The 17,799-nt window shown below is 42.1% G+C and overlaps 1 protein-coding gene across 1 annotated transcript; it reads right to left on the reverse strand.

The window, feature by feature from the left end:
* Window positions 1–3,427: 3,427 nt before the first annotated feature.
* Window positions 3,428–15,766, reverse strand: LOC106593304 (uncharacterized). The gene is given in 18 exon segments (XM_045712362.1): window positions 3,428–4,119; window positions 4,709–4,991; window positions 6,780–6,809; window positions 6,911–7,043; window positions 7,180–7,314; window positions 7,929–8,185; window positions 8,374–8,588; window positions 8,721–8,785; window positions 9,180–9,217; window positions 9,732–10,111; window positions 11,569–12,130; window positions 12,267–12,313; window positions 12,773–12,946; window positions 13,215–13,388; window positions 13,468–13,641; window positions 13,725–14,660; window positions 14,662–15,502; window positions 15,604–15,766. Coding segments are annotated over 18 exon segments (4,572 nt in total). The 5' UTR covers window positions 15,725–15,766; the 3' UTR covers window positions 3,428–4,112.
* Between the last annotated feature and the right edge of the window lie 2,033 nt (window positions 15,767–17,799).

The following is a 17,799-nucleotide window of genomic DNA, read 5'->3' on the forward strand; positions in this document are numbered from 1 at the left end:
AAAATAGTTGATTGTTTGAGAAATTGATATTATTAGATTTTTGATGTTTTGAATTTCCAGCCTTGTTAGCAATCCCGACTCGGGGTTCATTGCTAACCTGTAGCCCCAACAGTTTTAAGCTAGTTTTATTTATGGTAGTGCACATGTACCTCAGGTCTTCGCAGACCTGCTCCCTTATCAATTTTGTTAATACACAAAGTAAAAACACCTTAGTGAATCTGTGTAGAATAACTAAGCTCCTATTATTGATAAATTCCAAGTATTTAGAACATCAAATCCAAGATTTCTTAAATCATTCCCCCAAATTCGTAAATAAAGGTTTACTGACCTTCATTATCTTACCTTTGCTGATCTTCGGCTGAATGCACTCGGAAGGTCTCCCACTTCCACAAGGAATGTTCATTTGTTTGATAAAGTCCATAATTTATGTAAAAATAAATCCGTTTTGATGGCACGTCCAGATCCCCATTCCAAAATGCATCATTCTACCGTCGACGAAAAGTTATAAAGTTCCCTCAGCGTTTGTAGTAACATGTCAAACCATGTTCACAATCAATCTTTAGGGTATTATAATTGTAGAATTGCAATAATATTCCAACCGGACAATAGCAGATTCATTACAAAAGAAAAAGAAAAATGGCTAATCCTTCGTGAGCGTGCGCGAGGTAAGGAAATGACCCCAGGTCGACCAGTTACTCTTCCGGGTGTTATTCAATCAAATCGTATTCTAGAAGCATCAAACGAGGTTCTAATGACTGTTGACATCTAGTGGAAGCCTTAGGAAGTGCAATATGACATCACAGACACTGCATTTTAGATAGAACTTCATTTGAAATGACTACAGCCATCTGAGGTCAAACTTCCTGGTTGGATTTTTCTCAGGTTTTTGCCTGCCATATGAGTTCTGTTATACTCACAGACATCATTCAAACAGTTTTAGAAACTTCAGAGTGTTTTCTATCCAAATCTAATAATATGCATATCCTACCTTCTGAGTCTGAGTAGGAGGCAGTTTAATTTGGGTACGTTATTCATCCAGCCGTGAAAATACTGCCCCCTATAGTGAAGAGGTTAAAGTAAATGGAAATATTGAAAGACACTGTCAGTAGTGATGTAATTTTGTAAATGCTATATTGTGATATTGTTTCATAAAAAACGTGTTGCAATGTATATACTTTAGTATGTTTAGTCAAATGGAAAAGGAAGGTTTGAATAGGTAATTGCTTAATTAATTAATTAATTAGTGTTAATTGTTCTGAGGGGAGGGGCTAGCCCTACAAAAGGAGCCTCTCTTTCAGTTCATGGAGAGGCATTTTGGATTGAGCTGTGGATGGGGCAGCATTGTTTTTAGCTGTCCCATAAGGTATATGTTTGATGGCAGTACTGTTGTTTTTGTTCCGGAATCACTATGTAAATAAATGCACAGAAGAACTTTTGCGGCTCCGCCATCTTTTTATTTTGATAGAGTTTAAGTTTTCCAGTTTAGCCTTCTGGCCTACTGTACGTGACAGTCTGTTTCCTAGTGAATACACCCCATGGTGTTGAATAGGAGTGATAATCTAGGATCAGGTCTGTTTCCTAGTGAATACACCCCATGGTGTTGAATAGGAGTGTTGATCTAGGATCAGGTCTGTTTCCTAGTGAATACACCCCATGGTGTTGAATAGGAGTGTTGATCTAGGATCAGGTCTGTTTCCTAGTGAATACACCCCATGGTGTTGAATAGGAGTGTTGATCTAGGATCAGGTCTGTTTCCTAGTGAATACACCCCATGGTGTTGAATAGGAGTGTTGATCTAGGATCAGGTCTGTTTCCTAGTGAATACACCCCATGGTGTTGAATAGGAGGGTTGATCTAGGATCCGGTCTGTTTCCTAGTGAATACACCCCATGGTGTTGAATAGGAGTGTTGATCTAGGATCAGGTCTGTTTCCTAGTGAATACACCCCATGGTGTTGAATAGGAGGGTTGATCTAGGATCAGGTCTGTTTCCTAGTGAATACACCCCATGGTGTTGAATAGGAGTGTTGATCTAGGATCAGGTCTGTTTCCTAGTGAATACACCCCATGGTGTTGAATAGGAGGGTTGATCTAGGATCAGTTCTCCCCGGTCCAAATGATTCAGATTATAATTCTCATCCACTGTTACGAACCGGCTCATAGTCCATAACAAAGAGGGAGACAACGTGGAGATATAGAAAAACATGTATTAAATAAAGTCAACTATATACAAGTTATAATGGGGTATGTAGTCAGTAGTGGAAGGGAGTGGATGTGTTCACAGATGGTGATATTGAGGGCTGTTGAAAGGTGCCAAAACAAATGAACAAATGAAATGCCAAAACCAAAAACAACAGTGTGTCTGGGTGGAGAGAGTCTCCTCAATGAATGGGGGAAAGGTGTATTTATCCCTGGGAGAGTCGTCACACACACACAATGTTTTTTTCTCCATAACGTTTGTACACTGTTACTACCCATTCTACTGTTAGGTTGGTACCCCAACACTGTTACTATCCATTCTACCATTAGGTTGGTACCCCAACACTGATACTATCCATTCTACCATTAGGTTGGTACTCCAACACTGTTACTATCCATTCTACCATTAGGTTGGTACTCCAACACTGTTGATCTGAAGCAGTGAACAAAGACAGGGGTCCAGCTCCCCAAGAAGGTTGATCATCCTGGAACTTGACTCAGTTCCTTTTCTCAACACCATGTCGATGATGTCACGTGCCTTCTCTGCCCTCTCAGCTATCCCCTTTAGTGAGTCCATTTCCTCACTTCCTTCAGACAGAGTGAGTTGTAATCCCATAAAGAATCTAAGGAAGGTCTTTGGTCAAGATGTCAACATGGTGGTGTGTATCTTTGACTAGCCTGACTACCAGCCTCCCCATCTGTATAGAACAAGACATCATTCCAGTTCATTCCCTTAATTGTGTTTTCAAAATCATGTTGTGGAAATTCTTTCACACAGAGACACTCGAAGTCAATCTGAAATGAATCATTGTTTATTGTCAGTGAGCTGGAGAGGTTCCAACCAATCAGGATCTCTCCCTGGTCAGACCCAACTCAATGCACCATAGAACACATGTCAATCAGGATCTCTCCCTGGTCAGACCCAACTCAATGTACCATAGTACATATGTCAATCAGGATCTCTCCCTGGTCAGACCCAGATCAATTGGAAGTCCACCCCAATTAACTCTACATAGAAACACACTTACTAGACTACACATAGAAATGCATAAACATAGACCATAAACCAAAAACCCGGAAATACTAAATCAAACACCCTTTTACCAAAACACCACCCCGGACCACATAAAACAAATACCCTCTGCCACGTCCTGACCAAACTACAATAACAATTAACCCTTATACTGGCCAGGACGTGACAATGTGACAGACCAATACTGGTTCATAACATTTAACAGACCAGTACTGGTTCATAACATTTGACAGACCAATACTGGTTCATAACATTTGACAGACCAACACCTCACCAGGCTTCTTCTCTCTAATCTGAGACCTTGAAACTGAGATATCTCGTTCTCAAAACAACGTCTGGGCTTACTGCCAAATTACAGCTACTGATAGTGAGGATTTGTACAGTCAGCCACTTGATGAATACACAAATTAGTTTATAGAACAGCACATGAATAAAACACAGACATTTGTTAAAAGAATAGCACAAACATAAACATTTCCCTTACAATCATTTAAGTGTCTTTGTCCACAGACCAGGAGACAGGCCTCAGCATCTTCAGATTAGGTGAAGAAGTGTCTTTGTCCACAGACTAGGAGACAGGCCTCAGCATCTTCAGATTAGGTGAAGAAGTGGCTTTGTCCACAGACTAGGAGACAGGCCTCAGCATCTTCAGATTAGGTGAAGAAGTGTCTTTGTCCACAGACTAGGAGACAGGCCTCAGCATCTTCAGATTAGGTGAAGAAGTGTCTTTGTCCACAGACTAGGAGACAGGCCTCAGCATCTTCAGATTAGGTGAAGAAGTGTCTTTGTCCACAGACTAGGAGACAGGCCTCAGCATCTTCAGATTAGGTGAAGAAGTGTCTTTGTCCACAGACTAGGAGACAAGCCTTAGCATCTTCAGATTAGGTGCTACAAGACAGAGGATGGAGGAGAAGGGAAGAGAGAGGTCAGAAAGTATGCAGAAGAATGAGGAGTGAGATACACCTGAGATAATTATGTGATGATGGTCCTATGATACACCTGAGATAATGATGTGATGATAGTCCTATGATACACCTGAGATAATGATGTGATGATGATCCTATGATACACCTGAGATAATGATGTGATGATGGTCCTATGATACACCTGAGATAATGATGTGATGATGGTCCTATGATACACCTGAGATAATGATGTGATGATGGTCCTATGATACACCTGAGATAATGATGTGATGATGGTCCTATGATACACCTGAGATAATGATGTGATGATGGTTCTATGATACACCTGAGATAATGATGTGATGATGGTCCTATGATACACCTGAGATAATGATGTGATGATGGTCCTATGATAGAACTATAATAAGAGTCATTTATTACAGACAGCAACACAAAAACATTCTTCCAGTCTGAAAAAGACTTTCTCTTTGATCTGGGTAGCTATGTTTTTATTTGACCTATATTTAATCATTCCACATATTCAAGGGAGGGAGAAAAGAAAACGGTCTTACCTAGATTCACTCAAGTACTTAACAAGATGGTGTTCATGTTCAATGAGAGCTTTGAGACAAGCTCCCGTCACTTCTGGTCCTTTGGGGAGGACTGCATTCAGTAGTTCTCTCATTCGGTCCTGTTCAGTTGTTTCAGCTTTTATTCTGGAGTACTCTTCATCACCAATCATGCCCTTTGACCGCAGAACATCTGCTATTGGCATTGTGTTTTTGACTCCCTGAATGAGTATAGCCCTGTGATTCTGAAGAAACTCCTCAGCAGGAATCCCAATGAGTATTAATGCTGAAGGGGGGATCAATTAAATGAATATGTCTTTAGGGTGAACAGCAGCTGTTTCTACATCATGCAGTCTCTCCAGTTATCATTCCCCTGATAGTCATTTATTGAATAGAGCTGACTCCAGGGTTGTGGTCAATTCCAATTGAAGTCAGTCAATAAAAAATAAATAAAATTACTATTCCGTTTATTGAGAAGTCATTGAAAGTAGATGCCCTTTTCCAGTTATTGAATTGGAATTTCAGTTCACTTCCTGAATTGACTGACTTATTTGGAATTGACACCTACCCTGGCTGACACGATTGTCTATTCTACATAACATACAGAGCCTTGCAAAAGTGTTCATACCCCTTGTATTTCTCTATTGTGTTACATAGTGGGATTAAAATGGATTTAGTTGTAATGTTTTGTCATCAATCTACTGAAAATACTCTGTAATGTCAAAGTGGACATGTTCCCCATACATACAATATCTGGAAGTATTGCATTTCAAGCACAGATTCAACTATATACAAAGACCAGGGATGTTTTTGAAAGCCTCATGAAGAAGGGCAGTGATTGGTAGATGGGTAACAATAACAAAATCAGACATTTAATAATTATGCTGTGGATTACATATTAAACCACCCAGACACATCAAAGATAGTCGTCCTTCTGAACTGAGTTGCAGGACAGGAAGGAAACTGCTCAGGGACGTCACCATCAGGACACTGGTGAATTTAAAACAGTTCCAGAGTTCAACGTCTGTGACGGGAGAAAACTGAGGATGGATCAACAACATTGTAGTGACTCCATAATAACGACTTAAAGGACAGAGTGAAAAGAAGAATACAAATATACAGAATATAAATATTCCAAAACATGCATCTTATATGCAACAAGGTACTAAAGTAATACTGTTAAAAACATCTACAAAGGAAGACACTTTTTGGCCTAAATGCAAAGCCTCATGTTTGGGGCAAATCCAACACATCACTGAGTAACTGCCTCCTTATTTTCAAGCATGTTGGTGGCTGCATCATAGTATGGGTATGTTTGTCATCAGCAAATACTGGGGAGTTTTTCAGGATAAAAAATAAATGGAATGGAGCTAAGAATAGGCAAAATCCTAGAGGAAAACCAAGACACTGGGAGAGGAATTCACCTTTCAACAGAACAATAACCTACATAACAAGGCCAAATCTACACTTGAGCTGCTTACCAAGAAGACATTGAATGTTCCTGAGTGGCCAAGTTACAGTTCTGACTTAAATCTGCTTGTAAATCTATGGAAAGACTTAAATGGCTGTCTAGCCATGATCTCCAACATCTTGACAGAGCTTGAAGAATTATGAAAATAATAATGGGCTAATATTGTACAATCCAGGTGTGGAAAGCCCTTAGAGACTCACCCAGAAAGACTCCCAGCTGTAATCGCTGCCAAAGGTGTTTCTAAGTATTGACTCGGGGGCTGAATACTTATGGAACGACTATTTTAGGCATTTCATTTCTATCAATCTAAATATATATATTCTTTGACATTAGAGTATTTTGTGTAGATTGTCGTCAAGAAATGACAATGAAATCCCTTTTAATCCCACTGTTAAACAAAATGTGACGCAGATAAGGCTCTGTATTTCTGTCTGAATGTTTTATATCATTAAAGCTCATCACCCCACTGAACATGACTCATGAAGACCTTCATCACCCCACTGAACATGACTCATGAAGACCTTCAGTGTCCTTCATCACAACTTGAAGAGATGTTAGCTCTGTAACCCGTTTTATAAACCTCATCCACAAAAACAAGCTTACATGTTGGATGAGAGTCTTTGCTGTATACATCTGAAAGACAAACAATAGAAAATATCATAAAACATTTTAAAAGCATCTGTTAGAAAAGGACATTGATGATTGACATACTGTTCATGTACAGTATTTCTTACCTTTTGATACCACTGATTTCCATACTGTCCTCTCATCTTCCCCGATTAATTCCATCTCAATGTCAACCCCTGTGTTTCCCATAATCATCTGACAACAGCTTGGTGTGGTGTCTGCAGGTAACAGCTGAATCTTCTGTAGGAGGCCATATGGTGCAACGATTGAGACAACAGACAAGAGATAGAAAGAAAGAAATAGTGAAGTAGAATGATATTCCAGTTATTCATATACAATATGACAGATTCATGTCCTCAGCCTGCTAAAACTGCACCTCTGGATTGATGGAAGTGGAGTGGGGATTCTTGAATGCAAACAAACTGTTCAGCTTTAAGGGCCCGTTTGGACTTGACAGGACGAATTCTGAAAATCCTTTGGACACCTGATCTTTCTCCCGTTCCTGAACAGCCTACAAAATGAGCAATGTAGTAGTCAGTCAGAACAATGTAGTCTCGTAATTCACACAACATGCAATCCATTTTTGTCAACAAAAAAATGTGTAGACTATTGTTCTACTATCCCAATTTTACCAGGATAATATTTTAAAGGTGTACCAGGTAAGTTGACTGAGAAGAGATTCTCTTTTACAGCAACAACCTGGGGAAAAGTTACAGGGAAGAGGAGAGGGGATAAATGAGCCAATTGGAAGCTGGGGATGATTAGGTAGCCATGATAGTATGAGGGCCAAATTGGGAGTTGAGCCAGGACACCGGGTTAACACCCCTACTCTTATGATAAGTGCCATGGGATCTTTAGTGACCATGGAGAGGACACCCATTTAACATCCCATCTGAAAGACAGCACCCTACACAGGGCAATGTCCCCATCACTGCCCAGGGGCATTGGGTTCTCCTTCGACCAGAGGGAGGAGTGCTGTCTACTGGCTCTTCAAATGAATGAGACAAAAATAGATTTCTCACAGAGCTGCATGTTGTCTTTGTAATCTAGAGATTTTCAACAAACTATCAGCTTTCCTTCAGTAAGTTTCAACATACTGTTGTCACTTCAGTGAAAGTGCCTCACCTCTTTCTGACTGGAGTTTCTGAGGAGCAGGTACAGCCTCGAAATGACTGTTGACCTTTTTACTGCCATATAGAGGACCACGTCACAGTGGACATCTATGTTCAAAGACAGTAATCTCAGTATAACAGAGATAAGTGAGAACTTGGGATGGAGAATTTTAGCATGGAATCTGGTAACCTCATGCACTTCCTCTAAAGACACTCCATGTTCCTCTACATGAAGAATCTTCATCTCATTCCTCAGGGAAGGGTTGGTCCCTGATCAACACAATAAAAAGGAGACAGAAAGACAAATATTGTATTATTAATCCAACTAAAACACAAAGAATATGCAGTACCAGATCACAGTAAACTCAAACTCCCAGAATAGTTCATTCATTCATTCAGGAAGTGAAACTCAGTTACATGAAAATGTCTTTCTGAATACTATTTCTATATGGTTTTACCTAAACAGACAAAGTGTGGCAGATGAACTTCCTCCAGTTCACCTAACTCCATAGTGATGTCCAGCAATGGACCACCTTGTGTGTACTGCATGTCTTTCAGAAGGTGACTGTAGGGTTCCCAGTTCCTGAAGTGATACTTCAGAATGACATCTCTCTCACACAGCCAGCGGAGCCCAGACACTGTGCACTCATAACTCCCTTTGGGTGTCCTGTGTCTGAGGGCAACAACAAGATATGGTAGAGAGGGTCAATGGTCAAATGGAGATGTTGGATTAGAAGACTACTCCCAAAGGTAATGGGGAAATACTCTAGCAAGTGGAATGAAATGTTAAAAGTAGTTATTTTACCTGAACATTGTCACTCCCTGGACAGTGGAAGTCAAGGGTTCAATCTGAAGCCAGTGTGTGGAGTCCTGAACAAGGACAAGCATGTCAGTAATACATATGGGGCCTGTTTCCTGGACACAGATTGAGTCTAGTGCTGGACTAAAAAGCATGCTCAATGGAAGTTTCAATAGAAAGTTCTTTAAGGTCCAAGACTAGACTTAATCTGTGTCTGGGTAACTGGCCCATTAACGAAAGTAACTAATCAAATGTATTTATTCAACGTTACATGGAATGCTGGGGATTTATCAATGAAACTGTCTAATGACAAAATATGACAACAGGTAAAATCCTGCATGACTACAAGCAGAACACAGGACTGTCTATATCCCAGTAAGAATGGTTGGTCAGTACACACCTGGCTTTGAGACTGTGCCTGACTCCTACAGTTATGTAAAAGTAACAATTGACATTATGACTTACCTCAACATGGTCACAAGTCTTACAGCTCTGAGGAATCCCTGAAGTCAAAAGTAGTTGTTACTTAAAATGGACAATCTCATGGAATAATGAATTAATAATTATTCATTAGACTTTTAATAAAAATGAATATATAAGTGAGCAACAGTCTCAGAATGTACACTCATTAGCATATCATAATCTGACATTAGCATTATATTAATTAATGTTTGTGGAAGCAGGAAACAACATCGTTCTGGTCCATGTTTTGTAGATGTTGGGGTCTGATTTCTGGTAGATCCTATGATGAGAGCTTAAAGTTGGAGTCAGCTAAATGATGATGTACGAGCAGCACCACAGATATTGTGATGAGCAAGATGCCTGACTTCTCTCTCTCTCACAGTCACACACAGTATCTGCCCATGTGCAAGGGTTCTCTTCACTCTCTTACAGAGTGGTAGTCACGGGATTGAAATTGACCCACAATGCTGTTTACTTTGTGCATCTACGTCATATTGCTGACTCTACCTTTAAGCTTGTTTTGACCAAATAGAAAACAATTATCAGTTAACTCACATTTCTCAGGTCCAGGCCTGATCCAACTCTCTCCACCATGGTATCTGGTGTTCTCAGGTCCAGGCTTGATCCAACTCCCTCCACCATGGTGTCTGGTGTTCTCAGGTCCAGGCTTGATCCAACTCTCTCCACCATGGTCTCTGGTGTCCTCAGGTCCAGGCTTGATACAACTCTCTCTACCATGGTCTCTGGTGTTCTCAGGTCCAGGCTTGATCCAACTCTCTCCACCATGGTCTCTGGTGTTCTCAGGTCCAGGCTTGATACAACTCTCTCCACCATGGTCTCTGGTGTCCTCAGGTCCAGGCTTGATACAACTCTCTCCACCATGGTCTCTGGTGTTCTCAGGTCCAGGCTTGATCCAACTCTCTCCACCATGGTCTCTGGTGTTCTCAGGTCCAGGCTTGATACAACTCTCTCCACCATGGTCTCTGGTGTTCTCAGGTCCAGGCTTGATACAACTCTCTCCACCATGGTCTCTGGTGTTCTCAGGTCCAGGCTTGATACAACTCTCTCCACCATGGTCTCTGGTGTTGGTAAAGCAGAAGGATAGACTGTGATTAAACTAAATACAACTTATAAAGGCTTTATATAGCATGCATACAGTCTTCATAAGACATACAACAAGTTTATAAGGGGTGAGAGAACAACTCCCTATGTAGGGCGCATTGCCTAAATGTGACATAACCCACTATGTCAACTTTCATATAGGCAATACCGACAGGTGACATTGCATATCTTGAGGAAAGCCCTTAGAGGTGTGAAGTCACCAGGTATCATGAGTTACATACCCCCAGGTAGTGATTAGAGAGAGAATGACATTACAGAGAGGCTGTTCTATTTAACAGGTTCTGATGCCCTCTAGTGGTTAGAGAGAGAATGACATTACAGAGAGGCTGTTCTATTCAACAGGTTCTGATGCCCTCTAGTGGTTAGAGAGAGAATGACATTACAGAGAGGCTGTTCTATTTACCAGGTTCTGATGCCCTCTAGTGGTTAGAGAGAGAATGACATTACAGAGAGGCTGTTCTATTCAACAGGTTCTGATGCCCTCTAGTGGTTAGAGAGAGAATGACATTACAGAGAGGCTGTTCTATTTACCAGGTTCTGATGCCCTCTAGTGGTTAGAGAGAGAATGACACTACAGAGAGGTTGTTCTATTTAACAGGTTCTGATGCCCTCTAGTGGTTCGAGAGAGAATGACATTACAGAGAGGACGTTCTATTTAACAGGTTCTGATGCCCTCTAGTGGTTAGGGAGAGAATGACATTACAGAGAGGACGTTCTATTTAACAGGTTCTGATGCCCTCTAGTGGTTCGAGAGAGAATGACATTACAGAGAGGACGTTCTATTTAACAGGTTCTGATGCCCTCTAGTGGTTCGAGAGAGAATTACATTACAGAGAGGAGAGATAACTGGACATCGGTACATCCAACAGAACACATTAAAACACACCACTACGACTAATCTGTCTATAGGTCCAACAGAACACATTAAAACACACCACTACTACTAATCTAACTGTCTGTAGGTCCAACAGAACACATTAAAACACACCACAACTACTAATCTAACTGTCTGTAGGTCCAACAGAACACATTAAAACACACCACTACTACTAATCTAACTGTCTGTAGGTCCAACAGAACACATTAAAACACACCACTACTACTAATCTAACTGTCTGTAGGTCCAACAGAACACATTAAAACACACCACCACTACTAATCTAACTGTCTGTAGGTCCAACAGAACACATTAAAACACAGCACCACTACTAATCTAATTGTAGGAATGATTCCAGAGGAAAACAAATGATAAAACATTGCTATGACTCACCTCTGAATGTCTTGGCCATCTATCTGACACTGGGTCACTGAGGAGGAGTAAAACCTAAACCCAAACCCAGGATAGAGGGGTTCAGTGAATGTGGTGTGTTCTGTGTAAAGGTGTGTCAGTGTACCAGAGGAGGACACACTATAGAAGGACAAAGTACCAGCTGGCCAGTCCAGATACACTCCAACTCTCTTAGAAACAGGACCAGAGATGGATCTCCAGACTCTAGCATGGAAAAATACTTTCAATTCATAACCTCTATCATAGCAGAATAAACTCAAGGACTTCTTATTGGCTCCAATCCTACAGTCATCCTCCTTTCCCTTCCTCTTCAGTCCTCTGTACACCACACCAATGATAGCCTCGGTACCATCCCTCTCCACCTCCCAGTAACAACGAGATCCAGATAAGCCTTCTCTGCAGAGAACTTGGGGATGATAGTCAAATCTGTCTGGATGGTCTTCATAATGCTGATTCTCTTTCACCCATGTCACCTTCCTGTTCCCCTCAGACAGTATCAGGTTTGGGTTTACTGTATTTGGGTCCAGGGTGAGATGACAGGCATCTGTAGACAAAAGGAGAGTTTAATCAAACCACATCTTCATATAAAATGTTGTTTTGTAGGAACAGAACAAGTATTGATTAGTTACTATGTTACTATAGTTCTGAATATGTAGTTAATTAGGATTGAAGAGACTTACACTTCCTCAGCCCTGATTTCAGTCTGCACTCTCCACCATGATCCACACTGTAGGAGAAACAGGTTATTGACTGACAAAGACCTAATAAAGCAGTCAACATTTAAACCATATTGTTGTGTTCTGGTGCACTATCCAAGTTCATTACTAGAGACATACAGGTATTCTATCCTACCTACTGCATACAGAACGGAGTACAATTCATTACTAGAGACATACAGGTATTCTATCCTACCTACTGCATACAGAACAGAGTACAATTCATTACTAGAGACATACAGGTATTCTATCCTACCTACTGCATACAGAACAGAGTACAATTCCACCAGGATATCAGAGATGCAGAAGAAGAGTATTCATGTGGTGATGATGTATGCTGTGTTGGAGTGCTCAGCCTGCTGAGTAAATTTCCCCTTAATTCTACCATCATGTCCTCATGTTACTGACCCTACTACACTACATATGACACAACCACTGCTCACACTATTAGGACATCTATTCTGACTTACTTCAGCTTCATCAGTTTATATGTGGGATCCACCAGAGCAGCTGAAAGCAGTCCCCCTGCAGAGTCTCCTGGGTGATTGTAGCTCAGGTCAAGCTCTTTCAGGTGGGAGGGGTTGGACCTCAGAGCTGAAGACAGAGCAGCACAGCCCTCCTCTGTGACCAGACAGCCAGACAGCCTACAGAGAGACACACAACAGCTGTCTAGGTTGGTGTACTGGTGTCAATCATCTTGTAGGACACCCATACATTTGTCCATGACACAAACATTGTCATGAAACATCAGATTTTCAGAGTATTTGTTTTACTAAGCTCAGTTCAGTACAGACCTGACTGAAACAGCTGTACTTACCCCAGTGTGTGTAGTTTACAGTCTGGATCCTCCAGTCCAGCAGACAGCAGTGTAACTCAGCTCAGTAAAGACCTGACTGAAACAGCTGTACTTACCCCAGTGTGTGTAGTTTACAGTCTGGATCCTCCAGTCCAGCAGACAGCAGTGTAACTCCTGAGTCCTGCAGGTCATTGTCTCTCAGCTCCAGTTGTTTCAGTTGTGAGTTGGGTGAACTCAGGACTGAGGCCAGATCTGAACAGCAACCCTCTGTCAGACCACACTGACCTAGACTAGAGGGCAGAAGAGCACATGATTAACACATGTTTAAAACATCCACATAATAACTCATACTGAAGATATTTAACTCACACTAGTGTCTGTATGTTGCGGAGTGGACTGGTTAGTCCAACACAGAGCAGCTCCACTCCTCTGTCTCCCAGGTCATTGTTGCTGAGGTCCAGTTCTCTCAGGGGGGAGTTTGGTGTCTGCAGAGCTGAGGTCAGAGTCTCACAGGATTCATATGTGAGTTTACAGCGATCCAAGCTAGAGAGAGTAGATAATCTGTTAGATATACAAATCCTTCATTATAATGATACTGTAAACATCAACTCAATAACATAACTTACAGTGCTCTTTTGCAGGTTTTCACTACCGGCAGCAACCTCTGATAACCTTCCTTTGTTGTGTTGTATGTCTTCAGGTCAAACTCCTCCAGCACCTCCTCTGACATCAGTAACAGGTAGGCCAGGGCTGAACATTGGTCAGGTTTTAGTCTTGTTTCTGAAAGAGTTCCTGATCGCAGGGAGGTCTGCATGTCTTCAACTAGAGAGTTAGAACCAAGTTCATTCAGACAGTGGAACAAGTTGATGATCCTTTCTGGTGAAGATTCCCTTTTGATCTTGTCTGAAAGGTACCTGACTGTTCTGTTAACTGTTTCCTCATTGGTCTGTGTTGTACTTCCTGTCTGTGTTAGATTCTGATTGGACTCCAGTGAGAGACCCAGAAGGAAGCGGAGGAACAGGTCCAGGTGTCCATTCTCACTCTTCAAGGCCTGGTCCACTGCTCTCCTGTGTAAGTCAGACAACTGTATTGACTGCTTCTCTTCATCACTAGTGGGGGAGAAAACATTTTCCTTCTTGTCCAGACATGATTCTAAAGCATGCACTGCTGCTAGAAACTCCTGAATGCTCAGATGCACAAAGCTGTAGACCTTGTCTTGGTACAGCCCAGATTCTTCTTTAAAGATCTCTGTACACAATGCTGAGTACACTGATGCCTCTGTGACATCAAGGCCACACTCTCTCAGGTCCTCCTCATAGAAGATCAGGTTGCCCTTCTGCAGCTGTTGGAAAGCCAGCTTTCCCAGTTTCAGGATCATCTCTTTGTCTGACTGAGACAGTTCCTTTGGGTTTGTCTCTGTTGCTTTGTTGTACTTCTTATTCTTCACAATGATTTGGATGAGAATGAAGTGTGAGTACATCTGGGTCAGAGTTTTGGGGACTTCATCCTTCTCTGCCTCTTTCAGTATCATCTCAAGGACAGTGGCTGATATCCAACAGAAGCATGTGGCACATGATGTGGAGGCTCCTTGATGTCTTCATGTGTTTGATGATTTCATTGGCCAGATTCTGATCTGGGATTTTCTTCCTGAAGTACTTGTCCTTCTGTGGATCATTGAACCCTCGTACCTCTGTCACCTGGTCAATACACTCAGCAGGGATCTGATTGGCTGCTGCAGGCCGTGAGGTTATCCAGACGAGAGCAGAGGGAAGCAGATTCCCCTCGAGGAGGTTTGTCAGCAGCACGTCCACTGAGGTTGGCTTCGTGACATCACAGCACTTCTCATTGTTTTTGAAGTCTAGAGGAAGTCGACACTCATCCAGACCATCAAAAATGAAAACAGTTTTGGTTTCACCATCTTCAATGCTGTCAATCTCTTTCAGCTCTGAGAAGTAGTGGGAAAGAAGTTGCATCAGACTGTATTGGTCCTTTTTCAGGTTCAGATCACGGAAAGGAAGAGGAAACATGAAATGAACGTCCTGATTTGCTTTTCCCTCTGCCCAGTCAAGGAGGACCTTCTGCACAGAGACTGTTTTTCCAACACCAGCGATTCCTTTTGTCAGCACAGTTCTGATAGGTTTGTCTTGTCCAGGTAAAGGCTTGAAGATGTCATTGCATTTGATTGGTGTCTCTTGTGTGGTTTGTTTCTTGGATGCCATCTCTATCTGTCTAACCTCATGTTCATTATTGAGCCCTCCACTTCCACCCTCTGTGATGTAGAGCTCTGTGTAGATGTCCTTGAACAGACTTTGGTTTCCATGGTGTCCAATTCCTTCAGATATGTGTTGATACTTGTGTTTCAGTTTAGCCTTAATGTCTTGTTGGACTGTCAGCAGAGTTTGACCTGTAGGAAAACAATGAGAGTTGGGACTCATAACTTTGTGTGTGTGTTTTATATAGGCCTTTGTACTGTTCTTTGTAATATTGTATGAAACACAGTCTTACTTCTTCTGTCCAGAAGGTTGTGTGTGATCTTTAATGCATCTTCACTGTCCAAACTCTCCACTTCCTTATTGTCATCTGGTAATGGTTCCTGGCTGAAAGCAGGTGGCTGATCACTCTTCATTGATAGCAGGCTGGTTGTAGGTAACTCTGCTTTGGGCTTCTGGACACTGAACAAAACAGGGAGACAGATCACCTCATCAATATCTCATCAACTTCATTTTAACAACTGTATAATGGACCTTCTACTGTATAATTACTGATGTTTCTTTTTAAATGAATCCACAATTGGGAAAACAGCAGCACTGAGTGGTTTCTACTCTGTCTTTTATAAAGCTAGCCATCTTCAGTTAGCTAGCCATCTTCAGTTAGCTAGCCATTTTCAGTTAGCTAGCCATCTTCAGTTAGCTATCCAGCTTCAGTTAGCTATCCAGCTTCAGTTAGCTATCCAGCTTCCTGTTAGCTATCCATCTTCAGTTAGCTAGCCATCTTCAGTTAGCTAGCCATCTTCAGTTAGCTAGCCATCTTCAGTTAGCTAGCCAGCTTCAGTTAGCTAGCCATCTTCAGTTAGCTATCCATCTTCAGTTAGCTAGCCATCTTCAGTTAGCTAGCCAGCTTCAGTTAGCTAGCCATCTTCAGTTAGCTATCCATCTTCAGTTAGCTAGCCATCTTCAGTTAGCTATCCATCTTCAGTTAGCTAGCCAGCTTCAGTTAGCTTCACATTCCAGGTCCGGCTTCATCCATACTATGATGGTGTATACTCCCGCTGCTAAGTGTAGTAGTCTTATAACTGTGTGTTGCACATGGCTAGTCGAACCCCAAACTCTTCATTTAGGCCGGTTAACTCAGAGCTAAGTCCACTTATCCTGAATGAAGTGTCTGAGCCACTAGTTGAGGACCAATGAAATCAGATACCCTTCCTCTCACACAGATTTGGTCATCCTCCCCTTCATTTGAGGAAGATAACCGATTTAAAGATTGCAGAGCTATATGATTAATACATTGACATGATTGGTTGAAGGTAGGTGGGGCGGGAGGTACTGTATAAACACAAACTCACTTCCTTGAAAACAGCTCTGCACTGCTCCTCGAAGAACAGGAAGTATGAACGCCCTGACTTCTGCAGAGGCCGTATCACCGTAAAATGCTGCACGGCAAATGCAGACGTCAGATTGACCATGCAGAGCCTTTATTTTTGTATTTAACCTTTATTTAACTAGGCAAGTCAGGCAAGTCAGCGGTGTTGCAATCTACTGCAGAGATAGCCTGCAGAGTTCTGTCTTACTATCCAGGTCTGTACCCAAACAATTCGAGTTCCTACTTTTAAAAATCCACCTTTCCAGAAACAAGTCTCTCACTGTTGCCGCTTGCTATAGACCACCCTCTGCCCCCAGCTGTGCTCTGGACACCATATGTGAACTGATTGCCCCCATCTATCTTCAGAGCTCGTGCTGCTAGGTGACCAAACTGGGACATGCTTAACACCCCGGCCATCCTACAATCTAAGCTTGATGCCCTCAATCTCACACAAATTATCAATGAACCTACCAGTTGCAACCCCAAATCTGTAAACACGGGCACCCTCATAGATATCATCCTAAACAACTTGCCCTCCAAATACACCTCTGCTGTTTTCAACCAAGATCTCAGCGATCACTGCCTTATTGCCTGCATCGGTAATGGGTCTGCGGTCAATGGCCATGCTTTCCACCTGGCTACCGCTACCCCGGCCAACTGCACTGCACCCCCCACAGCAACTCGCCCAAGCCTCCCCCATTTCTCCTTCACCCAAATCCAGATAGCTGATGTTCTGAATGAGCTGCAAAATCTGGACCCCTACAAATCAGCCGAGCTAGACAATCTGGACCCTCTCTAAAACTATCTGCCGAAATTGTTGCAACCCCTATTACTAGCCTGTTCAACCTCTCTTTCAAATCATCTGAGATTCCCAAAGATTGGAAAGCTTCCGCGAACATTGCCCTCTTCAAAGGGGGTGACACTCTAGACCCAAACTGCTACAGACCTATATCTATCCTATCCTACCCTGCCTTTCTAACGTCTTCGAAAGCCAAGTTAACAAACAGATTACCAACCATTTCGAACACCACTATACCTTCTCCGCTATGCAATCTGGTTTCAGAGCTGGTCATGGGTGCACCTCAGCCACGCTCAAGGTCCTAAACGATATCATAACCGCCA

This window comes from Salmo salar, unplaced genomic scaffold (genome assembly GCF_905237065.1).
Source record: "Salmo salar unplaced genomic scaffold, Ssal_v3.1, whole genome shotgun sequence".
Lineage (NCBI taxonomy): Eukaryota > Metazoa > Chordata > Actinopteri > Salmoniformes > Salmonidae > Salmo > Salmo salar.